The sequence below is a fragment of the Micropterus salmoides genome, unplaced genomic scaffold (genome assembly GCF_014851395.1).
Source record: "Micropterus salmoides isolate LMB-PRFRI ecotype aquatic unplaced genomic scaffold, ASM1485139v1 Ms_hic_scaffold_4, whole genome shotgun sequence".
NCBI classification, from domain to species: Eukaryota; Metazoa; Chordata; class Actinopteri; order Centrarchiformes; family Centrarchidae; genus Micropterus; species Micropterus salmoides.
In genome coordinates this window covers 27,962,469-27,984,522 of record NW_024043372.1, presented here as the reverse complement: position 1 = coordinate 27,984,522, position 22,054 = coordinate 27,962,469, and the positions used below count along the sequence as shown (strand labels likewise).

The 22,054-nt window shown below is 39.6% G+C and overlaps 2 protein-coding genes across 4 annotated transcripts in view; both read right to left on the bottom strand.

Moving 5' to 3' along the window:
• loxl2a (lysyl oxidase-like 2a) overlaps positions 1-16,781 on the bottom strand; it is a 32,721-nt gene extending 15,940 nt beyond the window's left edge. The window contains exons 1-4 of the mRNA XM_038697450.1: positions 16,624-16,781; positions 14,405-14,721; positions 12,012-12,187; positions 1,691-1,899 (exon numbers count right to left, since the gene is read on the bottom strand). Coding sequence (XP_038553378.1) covers positions 1,691-1,899; positions 12,012-12,187; positions 14,405-14,690 — 671 coding nt within the window. The 5' untranslated portion in view covers positions 14,691-14,721; positions 16,624-16,781. The remainder of the gene's footprint in view (positions 1-1,690; positions 1,900-12,011; positions 12,188-14,404; positions 14,722-16,623) is intronic.
• A 3,101-nt stretch (positions 16,782-19,882) lies between these two features.
• Positions 19,883-22,054, bottom strand: part of tacc1 (transforming, acidic coiled-coil containing protein 1) — a 32,547-nt gene continuing 30,375 nt past the window's right edge. For all 3 annotated transcript variants that reach the window (XM_038697446.1, XM_038697444.1, XM_038697443.1), the window contains exon 13: positions 19,883-21,515. In XM_038697446.1, the coding sequence (XP_038553374.1) occupies positions 21,450-21,515 (66 nt within the window). In that variant the 3' untranslated portion in view covers positions 19,883-21,449. The remainder of the gene's footprint in view (positions 21,516-22,054) is intronic.

The window sequence follows — 22,054 nt, the reverse complement described above, 5'->3', positions numbered from 1 at the left end:
TCATCATTTCATGTAGAAGAGCACGTAGCATGTTTTTCCATTCTTTCTCACACTTGTCTAAAATATTAACAAGCTGTTTTACGGGAAGTGGGAATTTTAGTTATTTAGTGTGAGGAATTCAACATCCATCCCATGCTGTGAGGCACAATGGGGGTATTGATGTGAGAATACCTTAAGATTCTCATGACCCCCATACTTGAATGGAAGTCATCAACTAAGGGTCATTGAGGAACCCAACAACACTGGACCTTGATGCAGGTCCAAGCCTGGGAAGAAGCAGACCATGTAATGAAACCAGCATGAGCTACATTTACAGCCCTTCAGTTCTTACAGTTTCTAGCTCCAAGTTGGTTCGAATACAAGGACCATTTGTGGTCTGCGGAATTTGAAGAGATGCCAAACTTGATTGAGAGTTTTTAATTTTGTCAGACTGTTATCGGCACGTTTGGTGATAATAGTGCTGTCCTTTGTTGCTCCAGATTAAAGGCAGACTTGTGACCTTTCACCAGTAATCTATATGAGACCACAGCAGCATCATCATCATCTTACGTGAAACAATAACAAAGTGTTCTTTGCTGGTTTTCTGTGTCTTATACATCCTTCATTCAAATGCATCCACATGTAAGATCTGCATTAAATCAGATGTGATCATGTCTACCAAAGCTATAACAAAAGAAACATTTTAAATCAAAGTCTTTGCCTTAATCTTAGCATATCATAGACATCACTACCCAAAGCCAGAAACATTAATGTGATGATCCATGTGCAGATCAGGTCACATTATACATGATCACCCCATTGAGTATTTGTAAATAAACGTATATGTGATGTCTCTCTGGTCTAATTTGGCTGTGGTTGAACTGTGGTTCTGGGAGCCTTTTGTTACTCTTAGAGGGCAGGTAGCCACATTTGTTTTCTAAAATACAAGTTGAGCTGTTTAAGAGAGAAACACGTTAATCTCTTTCATGCAGTTACCAGATTTACTCATGTGGTTATTCTCTCATGTGCAGTGAGCATCTGTTTTGATCTTCAGTTCCATAGTTGGCAGCTAAAAAGATAAAAAAAGATACAAAGTGTTCTAGGAAGTAGCTGGCTTTGTGTAAGGCTACATATTGACTGTGACATTTAAGGAAGGCAGCATGTTAGCACTCATGCTCAGAGGGAAACAATTACATGCAGCCAAAAGAGCCACTGTTTCACAGGGTATAGCAGTCGTTTCCCAGCAAGGACCATCCTTCATCCTCTGAAACTTCCTCTCGCAGTGTTTGGCTTCTTGTCAAGAATCTCCTGGTTCTGTTTAATCTCAGTGTGCAAAATGGATGAAGGGTTGAGGGATGACGAGTGTAAACAAACGTAGTTATGTAATGTTTCCGTAACGCATCACGAAAATCAGCAGTTTAAAAAACTTCCAGGACATACATATAATATGTAATATTTTAGCATAAAAGTTGTTTATGTCATAAAGAAATGTGTGGTGTTCCTCAAATGAGAAACATGAACACATTTGTAGGTGTGAACGTAAAATGTAAAATTTATTACATATGTAGCAGTAATATATTTCCATTACCTAAACTGTATTTAACTCAAATACAGTAAAAGCTAAATATTTATGTTAAAGTTCAACTCATGTGAAGACTTTCATTATATTTAAGTGGCCTTAGCCTGCTGCTGGCCCAGCACCATTACTCACTTGTAGGGTCGGGTATTCACGCGTTTCTCCCCGGGGAAGCCATACATGCCACAGATGACCCTGGTGTTCATCTCCGTCCAATCCTCGTTACAGACCTGTCTCCACTTGCCCCCGTCTTTCACCTCCAAAAAGCCATCAGTGATGGGAATCCTTTTTCTGTGAGAGTAAGTGGCCCTGATCCTTACATCCTCCACCTGCACCGTCACACCCTGAAAAACCCAGCAGAGGAAATGTTTCATCCCATTACAGATAATGTACATAAAGTTTGACTTCTGAAAGTAAACTTTAGTCCAACTGTGCTGAACACAGACTATGAGCTTTGTTCAATGCTGTTCTTTTAGGGTTACTTTAATTGTCATTCATAACAACAGACAACAGCTTCAGCCAACCACTGACCAAAGACCGGACCACAGCTACATAATAAAGATTAAAGCTTCACGCATTTTTTAAAAAACTTTAAACTTTAACTTTTGGTCAAGTCTGAAATATCTTAATAACCACAGTTAAATTGTGTTTGCAGATATCCATGAGGATGAATCCTAAGGACCTGACCTTCCTTCCAGTGCCACCAGCCAGCTGACATTTGTAGTTCTAAGTGAAATATCTTGAGATACTGGATGGATTGCAATGAATTTGCTACACATGTTCATGTCCCCCACAGGATGAATTGTAATAACTTAGGCGATCCTTTGACATTTTATCTAGTGCCATCATCAACTTCCTCCGTGTGAGTTTGTGTTTAGTGCTAATTGGCAAATGTTAGCATGCTAACACGCTAGACTAAGATGGTGAACATGGTAAACATTATACCTGCTTAGCATCAGCATGTTAGCATTGTCACTGTGAAGATGTTAGCATGTTGATATTAGCATTTACCTCAAAGCACTGCTGTGCTTACCCATAGACTGTATATATACAGTCAATGGTAATTAAGAGATGAAAATTGTGCAACTCTTACCATGTAATAGGTCCAGTCCACCTGCCTCAAAGAGGTGCTTAGAGTTACATTAGTCTGTGCTGCTGAGTTTTAGTGACACATCACCATGTTCTGAATAATGTTTGTACAAGTAAAATTAGGGGAAACAGGGAATAGCGGACTTAACAAAGTGAAAAACTGAAAGATACTGATGGGGGAAAAACTATTGGTATGTTAGAATATGACAGATTGTCCTTTTACCCAGGATTGTCCAATAAACCCAGTCTGACCCCTTATCAGAAGTATCTAACATTTTGTTTTTTCATGTTAACCATGTCAAATCAAACAAAGGACGCACTAAGTGGTTAAAATTTTTGTTTGTGAAATACCTTGATGACCTAAAATGTCTGCATTCCCTCGCAACTTTAAATTCCCTCTAAATCATGTTTCCTTGAACTTGCATCCTTACATCACATTCAACTTACTGAATTCTACCGTGAAGTTTCTGTAAACTATACTGACATACAGTTATTGCTTTATATATAAATGGTTATATAATTAGTGAAGCGAACATAATGAACTGTGAGCTGTGTGAAAGACAAGAATGTTATTTAGAGGATAGAGTTGGTTGTACGTGTGCTCTGGACTTGTACTGTTCCACTTGATATATTGTAAATACAATACAGCCTCTGAGTCATAAAAGAAGATCGTATTGTGAGGGAATGCAAATGTTCCTCTGGAAAGAAAAGAACAAAATCCCACTGAAGCCTCTTAGGGACTGCACAGCTTTGACATACATATGCTTAAAAATACAGCAAGTCAAGTTAAAAAATCTGAAGATGAAATCTTTATTTAAACTTGTTAAGTGTTGCCGAGAGGCCTTAGGAGGTTGGATGAATGTCTGGAATTTTTTCCCGATCTTTGTTGCGTCTTCAGAGTTAATAGCTGAAGGACACGTAGGGAGTCTGTGGACAACATACATAACAGCACAGATCTGTCAAAACCAGCAAACAGTGATGATTTCTTTTAGTAGCAATTCACTGGGGTTATATACTTGGTAAAAAGTTACTGGATATCCACATATGATGTGAAATATATCAATGTCATATTCACACTATAACACTGAGTCGAGAAGCTGAAACTAACCAGTAGGGCAGAAAAGGTGAAATACGACTCTTTTCCCTACGGGGAAGTTTGGTAGAAATCTAGGCCAAATGTCTCTTCAAAGACCTGTATGCTAGCATCTTGGATTTCTTGGGCGGCCAGAAAACAGAGAGCACTGTTGGGAGAAGTTAAAAAATAAAAAAGTTATCCATGGGTTAAGCTGCAGTGATAGAGTTCAGGTGGGGAGAATGTCTGCGGGTGGTCCACAATCTACTATAAAGACCAGGGGTCCCCAACCACACAAGATAATGTGTCCTGACGACTTCCAAACCACGAAGGAATGGTAGCCTTTGACCTCCAGGGCTTTATTGGAAAACAGCTACCTAATAACTCATTGTTCATTTTGCTACTTGAGCCAAATTCTACACTTTGTTCCTGGCAGGGTGTGAGGCAGCACTGTGGACGCCAAGAAGAACCACAACTCTGAGCTGCTCTGTGGCATGCTCAATGCCGATCTCAGTAACAGCCCGCTTTATTAACTCTGCTAAAGAACATCTAGGAATGTCTCCCTGAAATATTAAATGTTTGCCCACAGGGTGGCTTCCTGAGATGGCGTCAGGCTGATGGAATGTTCAAGGTTTCAGGGTATCTAAACACTAATGACTGCAATGTAGGAGGAGCCACAACTAAGTCAGACTGTTACTTCATTGACCCCAGTCCTCCCACTGACCGCAGTGGTAAGAGCTTTCAAGAGATTCCTGCTGGTAAAAGCATGACAGAGTGTTTTCCGTCTGTGCCTGGCAGGATAGGACAGTATGGAGACGTGATCATGATCAGGGATCTGGTGTTCTCAATTTAAAACCTTATCTCAGTCCTGTGGTTTACTTTGCTTCAATATAAAAGTAAGGCGAGAATGATGCAGAGATTATTCATTATGGTATAAAAAACATGAAGCTAATTAAAAACATGTCACAACAAAAAGAAAAGAAGAAAAGAGGAGAAATGTGTAAAACATACTGGCAAAACTGAGGTACATCTGATACAGAACATGGAAGCAAACGGAAAATGTGAGTTATCAAAGTGAAGCCAGGTGTGAAGACAAAAATACCAGACGGGAGACGGGGTACGAGGTGTGTTAGAAATGGGGAGCTGAGATGGGTTTGACCAGTGTTGAACTTGGCACAGACAGAGGAAACTGGCCGTCTGATCGTGTGAGGTTAGAGAGAAGAAGACGGATACCCACAGCTGGGATCAGTCCAGGCGCCCCCCCAAAACCCATCCACCAGACAAAAACTCAAAAAAAACTGCATAATCCTGTCTGGTCGAGGCCCAAATCCATACACTAGTCACTTTTTTAGCACTCTTTGTAGAAAAACAGAGAAAAATTACAATACAGCACAATGGAGCAATGATGATATTTCTTTTCACATTCTATGACTAAATGGCGAACCATTCCTTTAAGTATAGGATCTCTTTGACCATTTTGGAAACCAGATCTGCCTAGATGTGTGATGGGGGAACAGGCTTTGCATTCTGCAGGTCACACTGAGGTTAATTCTCAACAGGACATTTCTATGGGGTTACCTCATCTTACATTCACTCCCTGACCATAGTGCTGTAGTGATTCATTCATCCTGTCTTTTTTCCAAAAGTACTCTCTTCCTGTTCAATGTGAAAATTCATCAATGGCCAATATTTTATAATTGAAATGTTTAGACCTGGTTAGCTGGACTTAACTAATTGAAATTGTTCATTGAAAAAATAAGCCATTAATCATTAGCTATTTATTAAAATATATGTTTACTGCAATATTCCTTAAATAAAGTCACACATTCTTGGTCTTGTTTGTAAGTGGTGAGTTACCAAAGAAAGGAAACATTCCTCATTTAGCTCTATTCATTACTAGTCTCTGAAGTGAGCTTTGCCATTAATGAACTATTTCCAACTGGAGAACGGCCTTGTTTTTCTGACTTGGTCCCCCTCAGCGAGTAGATGTGTGAACACGAGACTGTGGTCTGGCCAGAGTCTGACTAATGCTTCCACTACCGTGCATTTCGTCTGCTTTATTCAACCTTCCAGCCCAGCCGCACATTTAGCTACACATGTCCTCCCAGACACCCGCCCACCCACCCCCCCACCCCGACCCCCCACCCACCCCCGACCCACCTTAAAAACCTTGGCATGTATGAATGATAATCACGCCACAGTTTAGATGAAAAACAGGAGAACACCAGGGCTCTTTGAAATGACTTTCACATCTGCCCCACCCCACTTTCTGCCTCACTGGCCCCCGGTTTGCTCAACTGACTAACTAAGGAAGTGTGCGCGTGTGTGTGTGAGAGTGAGAGAGAGAGAGTAGCTGTGTGCTTTGCATCTGAAATATCCATTGGTGAGTGTACTGCTCTCATCGTGGAAATGAAAGCAACTATAGGAGGTCTAGACGCAAGTACAAACACACACACACACCTCAAACTTATAAAGGCCCGTATTTCATCATTGAAATATTTAGCTGGACTTGACTGTAGCATGACTGGCTGTGTTGGAAATGGCCATACTACACATATTGATGATTACCTATTTATTCAAATAAGTGTTAATTGTAATCTTGTTCATATTAGAAAAGCATTAGTAAGTTTTTTCTTATAATGAATTTTTCAGAAATTGATTTACAGTTTAAATTAAATTTATAGCATAGCAGTTATAAACCCTCAAGCTCTCCAGGTCTGCATTTAAATTGCTTCACATGTAGTTAAAGGAATAGTTTGACAGTTTGGGAGAACATCTTATTCGTTTTCTTGCTGAGAGTTCAATGTAAAGCAAAACAAAAAAAGTGTTTGCCTTTTAAATATATATGCTACAACCAGGAGATTGGTTTAGATTAACATGGAGCTAGGTAGCCTGGCTCCATCTAAAGGTAACCTCCCCCACCTCCCCCAAACCGCACCTCTAAGGCGCTCTAGTTAACATGTTTTATCTTGTTGGTTTAATCTGCACAAATACAAAAATGTAAAAACAACAATATGTAGTTTCACAAGGTGTTACATGTCCAAACGCAGTTACTTCCTTGAGTCTTGTCACTGCGAGTTTGCCAGATGAAAAGCTCACTGCTCCCAACCAAAACATATTCCAATAAAATTGTTACAAATGTTTACTGCATTATAGTATTATACTGCATTTCTCTCTGAAACATGTTTTTAAGTGACTTGAATTGTATATTATCTGATACAATAGTCTGGATGCATATGTGCACTGCACATACAATAATTCACATTTACTGAGTCAGCACACTGTGCAAACAGTAAATCATAAAGTCCAGGTATGAATGATTCAAGTCTAGACTTTGGGCACTCTGCAGCCCAAATGAGAGCTAAGTCCACGGTGGGATCCAGCTGTTGAACATGCGGTGGATCTGTGGGTTACTCTATCTGCAGGAGAAAAACTGGCTTCAGCCTCCTGACATGCATCAACCTTTTCTCCCCTCGATCACTCCCCTCCTCACAAGCCTCTTGCATACATCATGTTGGCGGGTTTCCTTTTTGTTATTTAGCAGCGAATGTTAGGAACTGAAATTCTTGTAAGCATAAGGAGGTGCGACCTTTGCTCTGTATACATGTGTAAAGAATCAAAAGGCTTTTATCCAGTGAATTCTGTTATCACAACTGGCTTCTGACGTCTTTTTGTTTGTGATTCAAGAGTAAGTGTTTGGTTGGAGTGAACGCATTAAGTGATATGGTGGGAAGCTGCAGCTGCTTTTGGTGCTCATTTTTTTCTCATCACTTCAGGGAGACTCATCTAAACCTGTAATCTGTTTATAATGATGTGCGGTGTTCTGCAAGCATTAGTGCGCGATTTATATAGCTGGAAATTGCATATTGGTTTGGGAACAACCAAAAACCTACAAATAAGCTTACATACATATATATAAAAACAGAAATTTCAGGCATCTTCCAATGAAGGGCATGCATTTAGAAATGATCCTGTTGACACTTATGACACGTGCAGCGTACCATTCACACGTGAACAACAACCAAACATGGCAAAGTCTCCACTAAGAGATGACAAACAAAGTTTCCTGCCATCTTAGTGTTTGGTTCTGTTGGCAAACGTAATCCTCCCCTACTGACTGAAAGACCTCATCTGTCATAATCTCCTCCCTCTGCCACAAACACATGCTAATAAATAAAGCAACTGTATCTGGTTAGACAGAAAATAATAAGACAATAAGAAAATAAATCGATTCCAGAAACAGTTTATGTAATGGTTTGGGGCATTAAATGCTGCATGTTAAAATAATTACCATTATTAATGACAATGATTCAGTCATCCAGGAACGTATATTTTGTTGTTGTTAGGACAAACTAGCTGATAAAGGTTGTCATTGTAGGAACATTGTAGGACAGATCAGCATTAAAGACTGACAATACTTGAACAAAGCAGCAGTTCAGAGGTTAAATGACGACAAGAGCTTGGACTACTTGAGAAAGACCAGATTAATGTAAAACTTGATATTGACTCCAGACTGTATAAATGCTAATGCTCTAATAGTAGTTTTGCTTCTAGGGTCTTGAAGCAAACTCGTGCCAGTGGAAACTGCTGTTTTCATTAATGACAGACTGATGTTTTCAGTGGACTATTATTTGTGGTCAAAGCTGAACTTGCCTGAGTGAGCTGGTCTTTACAGCATATTCCCATATACTGTAAAGTAGTCTCATGATGTTTCTTACTTCACAAAAACAAAATAATTGTTGTTTCAAGCATTGTTATGACATGTAAATTTACCCTAAAGTACACTACTAAAAAAATGCTCTAATACTTACTAGAATAAATTGCTGGAGCCTAAAAGAAGTAACTGAAATTCAGAATCTCCACTTAAATCATATCAGCATAAACAGACACGTCTCTGACACTGACACTATAAGTGGAGAAAATGCACATGTAAGCTTTACTATCTGTATTTCTTGAAAATTGGAAAGCATTCACACAGAAGACAAAATACCAGTTGCTCAACCCTTTCAGCATTGACCTCTGCTTGGACTGAAGTGCAAACTCAGTTAGGGTGTTAACTTTCCAGATTGAGCACAGAATGTCAATTCATGCTGTGAATAAACAGATTGAAGGAACAGCGCTGCCCATTGCTGACGTCAGCTCAAGCATGGTTTAAGAGGTGTAGCAACAACTTTTCCCATTCCTCTCCCCTGCGACTTGAAAGGCTATGGGCAGGAAGTATTTACAGGGTGGGGGACTGAAATGAAGTAACACGCCAGAGACCCTAAATACACAAGACAAATATGGAACAAGAGTTGTTCTGCTTACATACGCGACCTCTAAAAAAACTGTTATGAATAGGGTCAGTCCATTATTAAATACTTCAATTTCTCCTGTCTTCTGTTCCTCCATTCCCATGACTCAACTAGGCATAGAAAAGATACACAGGGATTTCAGATGCTCTCCTCAGGCATGTTGTCTTAACTGAATCCAGTAAAAACACAACCACTGTTCTGGCTGTCGTAGCGAGTTTAATAACCCAGCCAAATCTCTCAAATTACTTCTAGTATGAACAAACAAAACACAGTCATATGCAAAATGCAGTCATAAAGTGTTATAGCGTCAACTGTCTCTCTCGCTGCAAAGGAAATGTTGCTTCATCTCTGTTTTATTGGGGGAACCCTCAGTGGCTGTGTGTTTAAAAAAGTCTTCTCTGACAAGCTGAAGAATACCTCTCTTCTCTCCCTCCCTTTCTCCCGTCACGTCCACAAACCCACACTAACTTTCCATCCGGAACAAAGGCGTTCTCTGCAGCCAGACAGGATGGTCTTCCCCCTCTCTGAGTCATCTTCAAAAACTCCCAGGCTGCACAGTGGGGGTCTGGTGTGGGCAGGGACAGACTAATAGGGGGCTGGCAAAGTCATCAGTGTAAATGGTGGGGTGGACAGCTCGACATTATACGCTGACTTGTGGATTATTTCACTGGGTTTATGTCATGGCAGATGTGACTACCTATACAAGGAAGAACCACTGTCTCATTTTGTCCAGACATACTGATTAAGTATCCATTAGGCCATTATTTTTATTACTAGTTCTATCCATTTAATCATACAGAGTACAAACTACTGTAGCCGGTTCCACCAGCTGTTCTAGCTTCTTGTTAACTAAGCCCCGTTTTAATACAAGAGTTTACAAAGTGGAGGCTTATGCATTACTAAATTAAAACAGATTACACACATATAGAATTTAAATAGAGATGAATTGTAACAAAACTTTTACGCCTACAAACCTCTAGGTGTAACTGTTAGCAAGGTAGCTAGCTTAACTGACAAAGTTAATGTTAGCATGCCAATATCTTAACCCAGAGTTAAGAGTAAGAAGTAAAAATATTCCAACATCACACTTTTTCAGATATCTCCAAGCCTGCAGTTTTGCCTCCAAACATTTCTTATCCCAAACCGCCAAATAAAGACTCAGCATATGATCTATTAAATCTGAATCCATGGAACAGAGGTCAGATCTCTAAGACGTATAATTTAATACATAATAATATAATTATCCCCCAACACACACTAAAATATGTGAAGCCTGGGAAAGGGACCTGGAAATTGTAATCCTGGATGATGTCTGGGCTAAATGAATCTCCAGCATAAACACCTGCTCTATATGTATAAGCCATGGACTGATACAATTCAAGGTATTTCACAGAGTCAATTACTCCAATGACAGGCTAGGTAAGATCTATCCATCTGTTCACCCTATCTGCCCTAGATGTGGAAACTCTGTGTCACTGGGTCACACGTTCAGGTCATGTCCCTCCCTAGTTGATTTCTGGTCCTCCATATTTGACTGCCTTTTAGCTTTATGCAACACATCCCTCAAACCCAATCCACTCACTGCTATATTTTGGAGTCACACCCTCGGAAATACATACCACAAGTACACAAAAGAGAGCAGTAGCATTCTGTAGTCTCATAATAAGTAGGGTAATCTTAATGAATTCGAAATCTAATAAATGCCCACCCTTCAGGAGATGGATCCAGGTGGTGCTATCTTTACTTCAGCTAGAAAAGATTAGACATACACTGAAAGGTTCTTGTGACACATTCAATAGAGTGTGGGCTTCCTTCATTGAAGAAGGATGTGAAGAAGTTGAATCTCTAACAGACCATGTTATCTAAGCGCTCTCTCTAGTCAACTGTCTGACTAGCCCATTGATATACCTCTGCAGAATTGGATCTTGTGGGCTTTTTTGGGTGTTTTTTGTACTCTTGGTCCCATGGGAGGGTATATGGGGAGGGATAAGGGGAGGGTACCAATATGGGACTATGTTTCAAGTTTGTATGTTTGTATATGTGTGTATGTATGTATACTGAACAAAATTATAAACCCAGCACTTTTGCTTTGCTCCCATTCATCATGAGCTGAACTCAAACATCTAAGACTTTCTCTATGTACACAAAATGCCTGTTTCTCTCAAATATTGTTCACAAATCTGTCAAAATCTGTGTTAGTGAGCACTTCTCCTTTGCCAAGATAATCCATCCACCTCACAGGTGTGCATATCAATATGCTGATCAGACAGTATGGGTATTACACAGGTGTACCTTAGGCTGGCCACAATAAAAGGCTATTTTGTACTGTATATGCAGTTTATGTACTGCATATACAGTACAGTTCATGAATGATTGCTTTTCATTAGACAATGCTAGAGATGTTTCCTAGTAAACTGATTTACACATTATTAGAGTCTTTACTAGCTGAGACATATCTTACGTTTTAATGGTGCAACCTGATTTATTAAACCACTAATTTGAAACCAGCTACAAAGGACTTAGGAAGGATTTTATCCTCAAACTTAGAGAGAGATTCACAAAAAGCTGCTTCAGCCCAGTCCTGGAAGCAGATTTTTTTTCAAGAGCCAGGTTTGGAGCAGGGGTGTAAAAGTTGAATCAAAAAATACTGCTCCTTTTAATATATATAGACATACAGACATCACATTTTATTCCCAGATCTGTCTAGCTTATTCTGGAAAGTTGGAAGTATTTGAAGAAAATACTTCACTTTGAGCAAGCTGGAGCAATGCAGCGCATGATAACATTTTTCTTTCATCCTAAGCCCATCCCTTTTTTCTCATTGTGCTGAACATCTGTTCAGGTTACGTGTGTGTACTTGTGTGGATGCTACTTGAGTGTTATTAATTATGTGATCAAGAGAGCCCACCCTGGTGTTTACATTTGTGTGAGTTTTATGTACGTGTCCATTTACTGTAAGTGTACAGTACGTTTGTGAGCATGTTGCTCGATGGGAACCTACCTCATGGCTGTTGGCCTGGTTGTGGATGAACTTGAAGCCTGGAATGCGCTTCTGCGTGCACGCCACTCCGACATCCTCTGAATGTCTGCAGTCAGACACTCCAAAGCCATTGGACTGACACTGAGCCAGGCTCTTCTCTCCACCAGTGCAGTGCACATTGTCCAGCCAGATACGGCCTGTCAGATGAGAGGCGAAGACACAAGCAAATGGACATATGTTGTGATGCAGATAATAATTAATAATAATTAGTCATTTAGCTGACACTTTTCTTGCAGCAGATCCAATAAGCAGTTTATGTTTGCTTTGTTTAATTTAGTTTTGAATGGATGACACTGATGAGCAGTGCCTATACAGGAATTTGTCTTTTTTTTCCTGTATGACAAACATGACCTAGTACTTTTGTTTTGCTTTACTTTGCCTTTTGTGGTAGTAAACTTAATATCTTTGGGTTTTGTCACATTTTTAAAAACATTTTATAAACCAAACGATTAATCGATCATTCAAGACAAACAGATACATTGTTGTATTTAGACTGTAATTTTTTGCAATGCGGCTTTCTTGGACATTGAATATATGACTAAATTTAAAGATACATAATTCTGTTATGAAATATTATACTGTGTATCTCGGTGTGAGGTTGACACTTGCAGGGCTGGTGCTGCACACTTCCCACTGAGCTACATGGGGCCACAAGCTTCAATACCCAGTACCTTTCCCTAATAAGGGATTAATTCATGACAAGAGTGGTTATGACATCGCACCTTGACAGCTTCAGCCATGTGTCACACCCTATTGACTTCCATTTCAGCGTTTGCACTTTAGTCTACCCACAGAGACAGTAAACCCTGTCACGTGGAGATGCGTTTGGTCTCCAACATAACCTGATGCATTCTTCCAGCCAAAACGTGTCCAATAAATGTTGTCATGGCTGAAGCGTATCATCTGCTGCACAGCTGGCTGTTCTGAATCAACCGTGAAGGGAAACCACATAGCTGTGGCCATGGAAACCATCAAGAGACTGCTCATCACTTTGACAGTCTCAACATGTTGCTGAGGAACATCCTGATCATACCAAGGAATTGACTGCATGTTGTACAGTCACGTAGCCGCCTCCTGGCAGAGAGATCATTTCCCCAGGAACATTTTCAAATTAAGAGCCAAGTTTTCTGGTGATGAAATTTCACAGAGTTCCCAAGTGAGACCCAGTTTGGTCTCAGTACACCTTTGTCTAAACAAATTTTCAGCATTGCCAGTCGTGATAAATCTGGATTGCTGTGTTAAACCTACCATTCACAGGCCTTATGGGGATGTAATTTCACAAGCCAGTGAAAAGAGCAGGGAACATAGCGCACAGCATGCCATGACTTTTCTGATTGAGCTCCTAAATGAGATCTAAAGATCTAAATAAAACAGATTTTGTGGAGTTGCAAACAATCCCGTTTCGAGTTGTAGCCTGAAGGTGAGTAGTATACACTTTACTAATATTTTCTTATACATCCAACACGTTTTTTATTTTTACAATTGCAAATAATAGCTGTATAAAGGCTGCTGAGGGTCTGATTTGGACATCCCTGCAGGAAAAACACTCCAAAAGGGATGTCCTCATACTTGTTATGTAGGTATGTCTTCAATTAAAAACATTTGGTGGTTTCTTTCACTGGTGCTTAAGTCATCATAACGGGAAATGGAAAATGCTCTTGATCACTTTCATAGCCATGTGTCTCCACCAAGAAGAAAACACAAATAAAAGCAGTTTCCATTCATGCACACAGCTGGTCTGGGCCTCAAACACTGTCCTTTCAAAATAATTCTCCTACAAACTAAACATCTACTTGCTAGGAAAAGGGGAATCCTCCTTATCATTACCCAACCCAATCCTGAAAGCTCCCATCTTTATATACCTAAGTAATAACGCTAAAACGCAGTGCAACCAGCTGTCTGTCTGCACAGCCAGTGCAGGCATATACATCAAACTTCTTGTTAAATGCTTCCTATAAAATAATTATGCGTGCAACTGTCTTTGTGTGCGTGTGTGTCTGGTTTACAAACTCAGTGTTTCCAGACCATCCCCCTATCCTCAGAACTGATTGGCGTGTCTCCACGCTCTTCTAATGGGGAAACCGGTGTCTGATGGTATTAGCAGTCAGACAGGGGGAAACATGAACCTCATGGAACATATGAAACTGTATGAAGAGAGATATACTGCCTTTGAATGTGTGTGGTTGGCAGCTTGCTGAGATTAACACCCTATAACACCTCACCTCAGTTCTTAGACGGCTGGATAACATGATTTTAAGATGATTTTGGATGGTTTTGATTAGATAACACAAGTTTCCGGTCAAATCCTGGAAACCAACAGGTACTTCTCATTAACTCCATGCTACTTTTCTCACCTTCTCCTCTTCCGTACTTGGCTGAGGGCGACCAGGACACGGCATCCACAAAGCCAAGCTCTCTGCACACCACTTGGGCAGCGTAGATGGAGAAGTCATCATCGCACACCGTCCCCCACTCTCCATTGTAGAAAACTTCCACGCGGCCCTCGTAGTGTTTCCTCTTCTCCCCGGCTAGACGTAGCTGGATTTGTACAGGCGGGCTAGAGTCTGACTGAGCGTTGCACAGCGCCCACATGCACAGCAAGGTGGACAAGAGACAGCGAATGGCAACTGGGCACAGCATGATGCAGGACGAGGGAGGGAAAGACAGCAATCTAGGGGGAGATTTACAAAATACTGTGAGCATCGACAATAGAAGCTGTTTTTAGCTGTGTAACACTACACTGATCTATGCTTTTTGAATATTTCTTAATGAGATGGACTTTAAACATGAGATTTTCCAATTTCAAAGAGCTGAATGTTGCAGAGGCAGACAGTAATTTGTGGTGTGTGGTAGTTTTGTCCATAATTTGAGCAAGTGAGCAGTTCCATTACAAAGTCTTGTGCAGTAACAGTTTGGTTTGGCCATCATCAGGCTCCCAGAGATCCCTCACTGGCCTCTACATGCAACCACACATATGCTTGTGAATCACTAGCAGAATTTACCACAGTTTTACAGTATATTGAGCAAACAGCAAAACTACATTTGACAGCCAGTAACACAGAAAAGATGGAGAATTTGGAAAGGTTTGGGTGAGAACAAAGGTGATGTTGCTGACAGGTTAGCCAAAGCAACTGGACAGCCTAATGGATAGTTAATGGGGGCTCCTGCAGGGTGGGTGCCCCCGCATTTATCTGCTGATCTGCGCCTGGAGGCTGCGCAACTGAGGTTCAGAATCGAAAGTTGACTCCACCTCAATATTTCATACCAAACCATGAACGTGTCAACAGAAGGAACCAAAACCCCCCAGGGAGGAATGTTCAGGGAGTAAAGGGAGGGAAGGAAGACAGTGAAAGTAAGGAGACATCAAGTCTTTAATGTGTTAAAAGAGGAGGGGGGCTTTCCGAGTGAACGTCATAGTAACATCCAAACAAACTGCACAGCTAACAGGCTTGAAAAAACACCCATGGAGCACACAGCCATTAAATTGCTGGACTGTGTGAGTGAAACATCTGGTTTATCTTCCCATGAAAGAAACAAGTTCTGCAGGGCAAAGGAGCTACTTTATTTTGGCCTTTTACTATCCAGTGTGTCTCTTCTCACTGCAGTTGGAGCGACAGAGTCAACAACTTCAAATTAGTCCATCAGAGTTCAGGGTGCACTTCTGAACAGCTCTGAGTGAAAAAACATCCCTCCGGTCAGCACGTGTCAACTCCGCACATCCATTTATGAAAAATTAACACTTGAATATGTGTCATGTATGTTCTAGATAATACCCCTTACAAAACCAGGGGAGACACCCCCTTCCTATAGAAGATTGTTCACAGTTAACATTTAAATCTGGCTCAGAAACCTGACTTATATACAGCATGCTGTTTTTTGTAGAAAATTGAAAACATGTAGTCTTGCATAAGAACAAAAAGGCCAAACAATAAGTGAAAGCCAATGATTGTCAAGTCAACTGGAAAATCCAAAATTCCATGCGCTGAATTTAATGCTTTCTCAGTCAAGAGCCAGAGCTCTTGTATAATCTGTTGTTCATTTCAGAAATGCATAAATCAACCATCAAGTGCTTGTTTAGCCCTGGCCAGAACAGATCCTAAAATCTCACAGTGAGTGACCAAAGACAGACCTCATGGATGTCTGGAGAGCTAGTTAGAGTGCTGCAGCTTTTTTCCAATAATTCATCCAATGTCCGCACTATAGTAAGGCATTTAAATAGTAGGCCTAGATTAAGTAGATTATGCTAATTCCTTTAAGATTTTGTTATTATTAAGGTATTACGACAATGCAACACACCGCAGTTACTTAGTCCATAACTTATTCAGAGTAATCTAACTTTTAGGGGCTGCGACACTTAAATACAAGCAAGTTATTGGATGAAAAATTTAATTAAATGAGGGAGGAAATGCAAACTGACATCCTTTGTATGTTTTAAATCGTACAGAGAGGACGATAAAAGAAAATCCTAAACTTTACAGTCTGCTATGTTTCAAACATTTATGCACGTGCGCAACCACGTCCTATCAGTGGTCGACTAGCCTGTGATATCTTGGAGGTGAGAGGAAACACTTACTTTGACAGACGAAGAACAAGAAGTATACCCTTTTCCGAGACGCAGACTTTGGGGTTTCCAACCTGCTGGAGAGGATGAGATGTGAAGCAGCGGTTCTTTGTCCCTTTTAGTACTCTTCTGGCTGTTTTCTTTGCTCCCCTCACAGCTGGCCGCGCGCTCCCGTCCCACTCCTCACCACACGGAACAGCCAATCACAAGCCGTCTCAGCATCCTGGACCCGCCCCCTCCAGCCCAATCACCAGGGTTACAAAAACACACAGCAGGCGTTGGAACGACCATGGACCCCATGACAGCCTAAATGTATGTTAAAATTCAATCTGCTAACATTTTATGGCTTTAATTTAACACTGCATTAATAAATCACTGACTTCTGTGGAATTTCATTTATTGTAGGTTATTACCCAATTAGGCTATAGGCTATGCTATAATGTTCTTTTATACCTTACATTAGAAGGAAAAGGAAAGTTATATTTTTTACATGGTTGCACTTTGCACTCTTCACACCCAAAACTGACCCCACATCCCAAAATTTCCTCACAGCTCACTGCTCATGTTTCATAGCATTGGGTGAAATGTTGTGGGCGCTATTTGGTGCTGAATCTTTAAAGTTCCTTTGAATAATATTTTTGATATTCTAATTGAATCAAGTGACAGCTGTAATATTTAAATGTTGTACTGCTGATTTCACTGAAAATCAACACTTGACGCTCTTTTTGTTTTGCTTATCCTGTCCAATTATCAAAGGTAAAAAGAGGCTGATCAAGAAGGCCAGATGTTTTCTTAAGAGTTTGTGGACCAAATCAGTACTAAAATGGTTGGCTAGTGAATATTTTCCCAAAGGAGAACCAATGTTACCCTGGTAGTCAGATCTCGACCTTCTCTGCTATTTAGGGATGCCACAACCTAGTCAAAAATATGAATTAGGCCTCAATATAAGGGACAAAGCTTTCCAGATTGTAAGTGACCCTTCCCACCCCTTTAAAATGGAGCCACCAAAAATCTGTACAGCAAGCCTAATATTGAAGCCTTCCTTCTCTTCTTTTTTCATAAAATAAATCATGTATCTAGGTCCTGTCCTGTCCTGTCCTTCATGTTGTTTGTTGATGAGTTCTTCATGTCTGTCTTCATCAATTGTTCATTATGTGTTGTTTTTTAGTGCTATGTGGTGAAGTAAAAACTATTTCCATATTTAGATATCTAACTATCTAACTAACTCCTATGCCTATACTTCCTTCCTAATCAGTCAGGATAATCTCTACTTCTCACAGTGTTTGCTTCTCTGTGGTGTTTAAGGACGCCACCATGTGGTAAGAAGGTGCTGCAAAGACTGCTCCTGGAACAAAGTAAACTAAATGGACAAATATGTCCATGTGATTAAGAATATAAACATTTGTAGACATATGTAAAAACACGCATGTCTTGAATATATTAACATGAATGACAGTAATAAAGAAGTTAAAAGAAAATAAATTACCCTGAACATGTTTTACTGATGGGGCGGCACGGTGGTGCCGTGGTTAGCACTGTCAGGCTAGGTTGATTGGTTACCCTAAATTGCCCTTAGGTGTGAATGTGAGCATGAGTGGTTGTTGGTCTATGTGTGGCCCTGCAATGGACTGGCGACCTGTCCAGGGTGTACCCTGCCTTGCGCCTGATGTCAGCTGGGATTGGCTCCAGCCCCCCTGCGACCCTGTACGCAGGATAAGCGGTTGACGATGGATGGATGGATGGATGTTTTACTGATATCATTGAAATTATTTACCACCACTTTTATACTGACCGTAGCTTTTCTAGGCTTCTACACCTCATCCATTTCAGTTATCATCAATATTTCACACATTAAACTTGTTTTAATTCCTGATACATATGCAATGATGGTGCTTTTACTTTACTTGAGTCTTTCCTTTTCATGCTACATTTTTACTTATGAAAGAAAGCAATTGGGATTTAATAAGCAAGGGCACTTGTTTTGTCTGAGAAAATTTCATTAAGTTACATGCTGTGGATTGTGAGGTAAAGAATGCCAGCAGTCAGCCTGTTCTTCTGCTAAACTGACTCACAATATCAAGGCTCAAGGTAGTCCTGCTGAGAGTGAATATGAGTAAAGCTGCTGGGCCTGATAACATCCCTGGGCGTGTACTACTAAAAGTCAGCTAGTTGATGTTTTTACTGATGTTTCAACATCTTACTGTCACAGGAGAATGTGCCTACCTGCTTCAAGACAGCCACCAATGCCAAAAAGTTCAGAAATTACTGTATTTCTTAAGGAAACTGACGAAGGCTAAATTACAGTGCAAAATTCTTGTCAACTTTTACAGGGGAGTAATAGAAAGCATCCTGACTGGAAACAGCTGGCATTGGATGTGCACGGACCAGGACCAGAGGGCTCTGCAGCAGGTGATTAATCTCAGAAGATCATCGGAAATATATACCGATTATCAGTGATATCGGTGAGGTGAGGTGGCTGCAAAGAGCCCAAAGGATACCACAGCCTGTTCACCCCGCTGCCGTGAGAGATATAGAAGTATCTCCTGTTGCACCACCAGACTTCAGAGCAGCTTCTTCCCCCAGGCTGTGAGACCCTTAAATTCATCCTCAGCACTACATCATGTAAAATAGTTTATTTCTGTATATAATTTTATAATTTGTATATACAACATTTACTTTATAAATAGCATGAAGGGAAGTACACATATAAAATGTCAACTGTTTACAAAATAAATTTGATTAAAACAATATTAGGTAAGGAAGTTGCAACATAACAGGGGAATGGTGAAGCAGACCAGACACACAGCTGCAACTCTATTGCTGTTGTGTTGTTGTGATTTAGTAAAAAATTTACAGTGTACAAATTTAAACTTATTAGTGAATTTTCATTTCAATTTGACATCACAAATAAACATTGAAATGGTTAAAAAATGGGCGGCTGTTAGCAAAGTCACTGTCGTGGACCATGCCACATGACCTGAGATAGGCTGTTTGTTGAAACGTTTATGACTACATCGTCATCATTGTTAAATCTGACTGCTGGAGGAGACTGCTGGCTCTTGACTCACAAACTAATGACATGTTTGTAAAAGGTGCATTGACAACAAGAGCATGAAAACAGTGATGAAATGTGGCTTTTGGCTTCCCTGTAGGGATAAACAAAGACCGAGTTTGCATGTGTTTATGTTTATCACTGCTGTGGACTCAGCAACAACAAAGGTGTTATGAGTTTCTGATTTCTTATGTTAGCTTAAATGATTCAGGCAAAGAGTGAACTTGGCACAATTAATCTTTTATTCAGGAATGCACAAAATATAGCAGTTAACATACAATCTGAGTATATTTAATTCTTCAATTTTACAATTAGGAACAAAATTCAGAATATTCTTTTCATAAAGTATAAAATGTACACATATTGTACTGTAACAAAGGATTTGCATGGAAAACAACCTTCAGACTACCGTAACACCACTACAACAGGACACTGACATACATGTCATTTCACAATGACATTTGGTAATTGATTGTGCTGACGGAAGAATCTGTCCTTTATATACCTGAAACACATCTGACCAAAAATGCACTTGTGCGCTCCTTCAGGATCAATCACACCAGAACACGCTGATGTTATCAATGGAGATATTATTACAAGATGAATACACTCACCAAAACACAGAGCATCCCCTTAAAGAGTAATGCAACCCACCGTGCCCATTCATCTGCTGCAGGTAAAGCATTAAAACTGCAAACCAATTATAACTCACTGTTGTTAAGGAAATTTTGATATAAAAGATATATATACTGTATACAGTACACTTTGGCAACAGAGTTTGGAAACAACTGCATGAAGGAACAAAGAAAACAAACCTTTTCTTTAAGAAAATAAAGGCACACCAGCAACATTTGGGCTCACAGATTAAATGTGAACAACAATATCATCATGGCAGCGACACAATGTATAAGTTTATACTACTTGAACTTCAAACTGAACTTTCTATTCTACCCATCACCATCACACTATCATCAAATTTATAAAATATTATAAAACAGAATTTAGGATATGATTCTCTTAAGTGCTCTTTATATTTAATGATCCCACAGATTTGTGTGTGTTGGGGGGGGGGGGACAACTTTAACTTCTATCGCACGTTGTTTATGTTACCCTGTGAAGCAAACACAAAGGCAACATAAGAAATATTCCATAATATTACAGTTCATTTACTGATGAAAGAAGATAACCAGCAGTATTACAAAGTCAGCAAGAAATATGTATAGGCCAGAAAACTAATGCACTATGATCAGCTCAGGCACTCAATAGAGATTTGTCAAAACCGTATCATCAACACAGTTAATTATAGTTTAGATGCACTGTGGTAAAAGATGTCTGCGCTGTGCGCCCACATCGTCTTTCCCTTACTTCCCACATTATTTTCTACAGTTTTGTCTTAAACAAGCTGCATAACATGTTAATGGAAATCCTTTGTAATACAACAAACTAGTAAAAACTGATGAATCTTCCGAACCATAAAAATTAGACTTAAAAATAATAAAAAAAAGACAAAGATCAATAAACCATGGCGCTTCTCCTTCAAAATAATTAAACTACATCTCATGATAACTTTGTGCTTCTTCACCTGCCATGACACGATTACACAATATTGTTCTGGTTTCATATTTCGGTCGCAAAAGATCAGAAGACCAAGTTCTGTGTTCTGTATTAATATTTAAAAAGCATACCAAACCATATGAACAGAGAGAAAGAAAGGTTAACATGTGCGCAAGTGTGAACATGTACAGAATTTACATCAATGTTGCAGTGAGATTTGATTAAAGGCCTCTTATTCTGTCCCCAGTTTGGCGATCAGTTCATCGCAGATCTTAGTGAGCTCCTCAATCTCTTGATTCTGTGAGAAACAGAGGGAGGGAGAGTGTTTAGAAAAGTGGGTTTGACATACTTAAGTATTTCCATTTTATGCTACTTTACAATTCTATTCCACTACATTTCATAGATAAATAATGTATTTTTTACTTCACTACTATTTGACACTTTTAGTCATGAGTTATTCTTTGAAACCCTTAAGAAGACATTTGATTTGCTTTTATGATATGATGCTATCCTTCTATTGACAAACTAAATTAAAATTATTTCATGTTGTGTGCTGTCAGTGACAAAAACAGAATAATATAATATTCTATAATATTCTATAATAATAATATTATTGTATAATAATATGACACTTTGAAAGGAGCTATTCTGCAAAATGAGTACTTTTTATACACTTTTTGTAAATTTTTACTGATAATACTTACCTGGTACTTAAATAACATTTTAAATTCAAGACTTTTATTTGTGATGGAGCATTTTTAGACTATGGTGCTTTTACTAAAGTAAAGGATTTAAGCACTTCTCCCACTGACACTGACAGAGCAGGTAAGGAACACT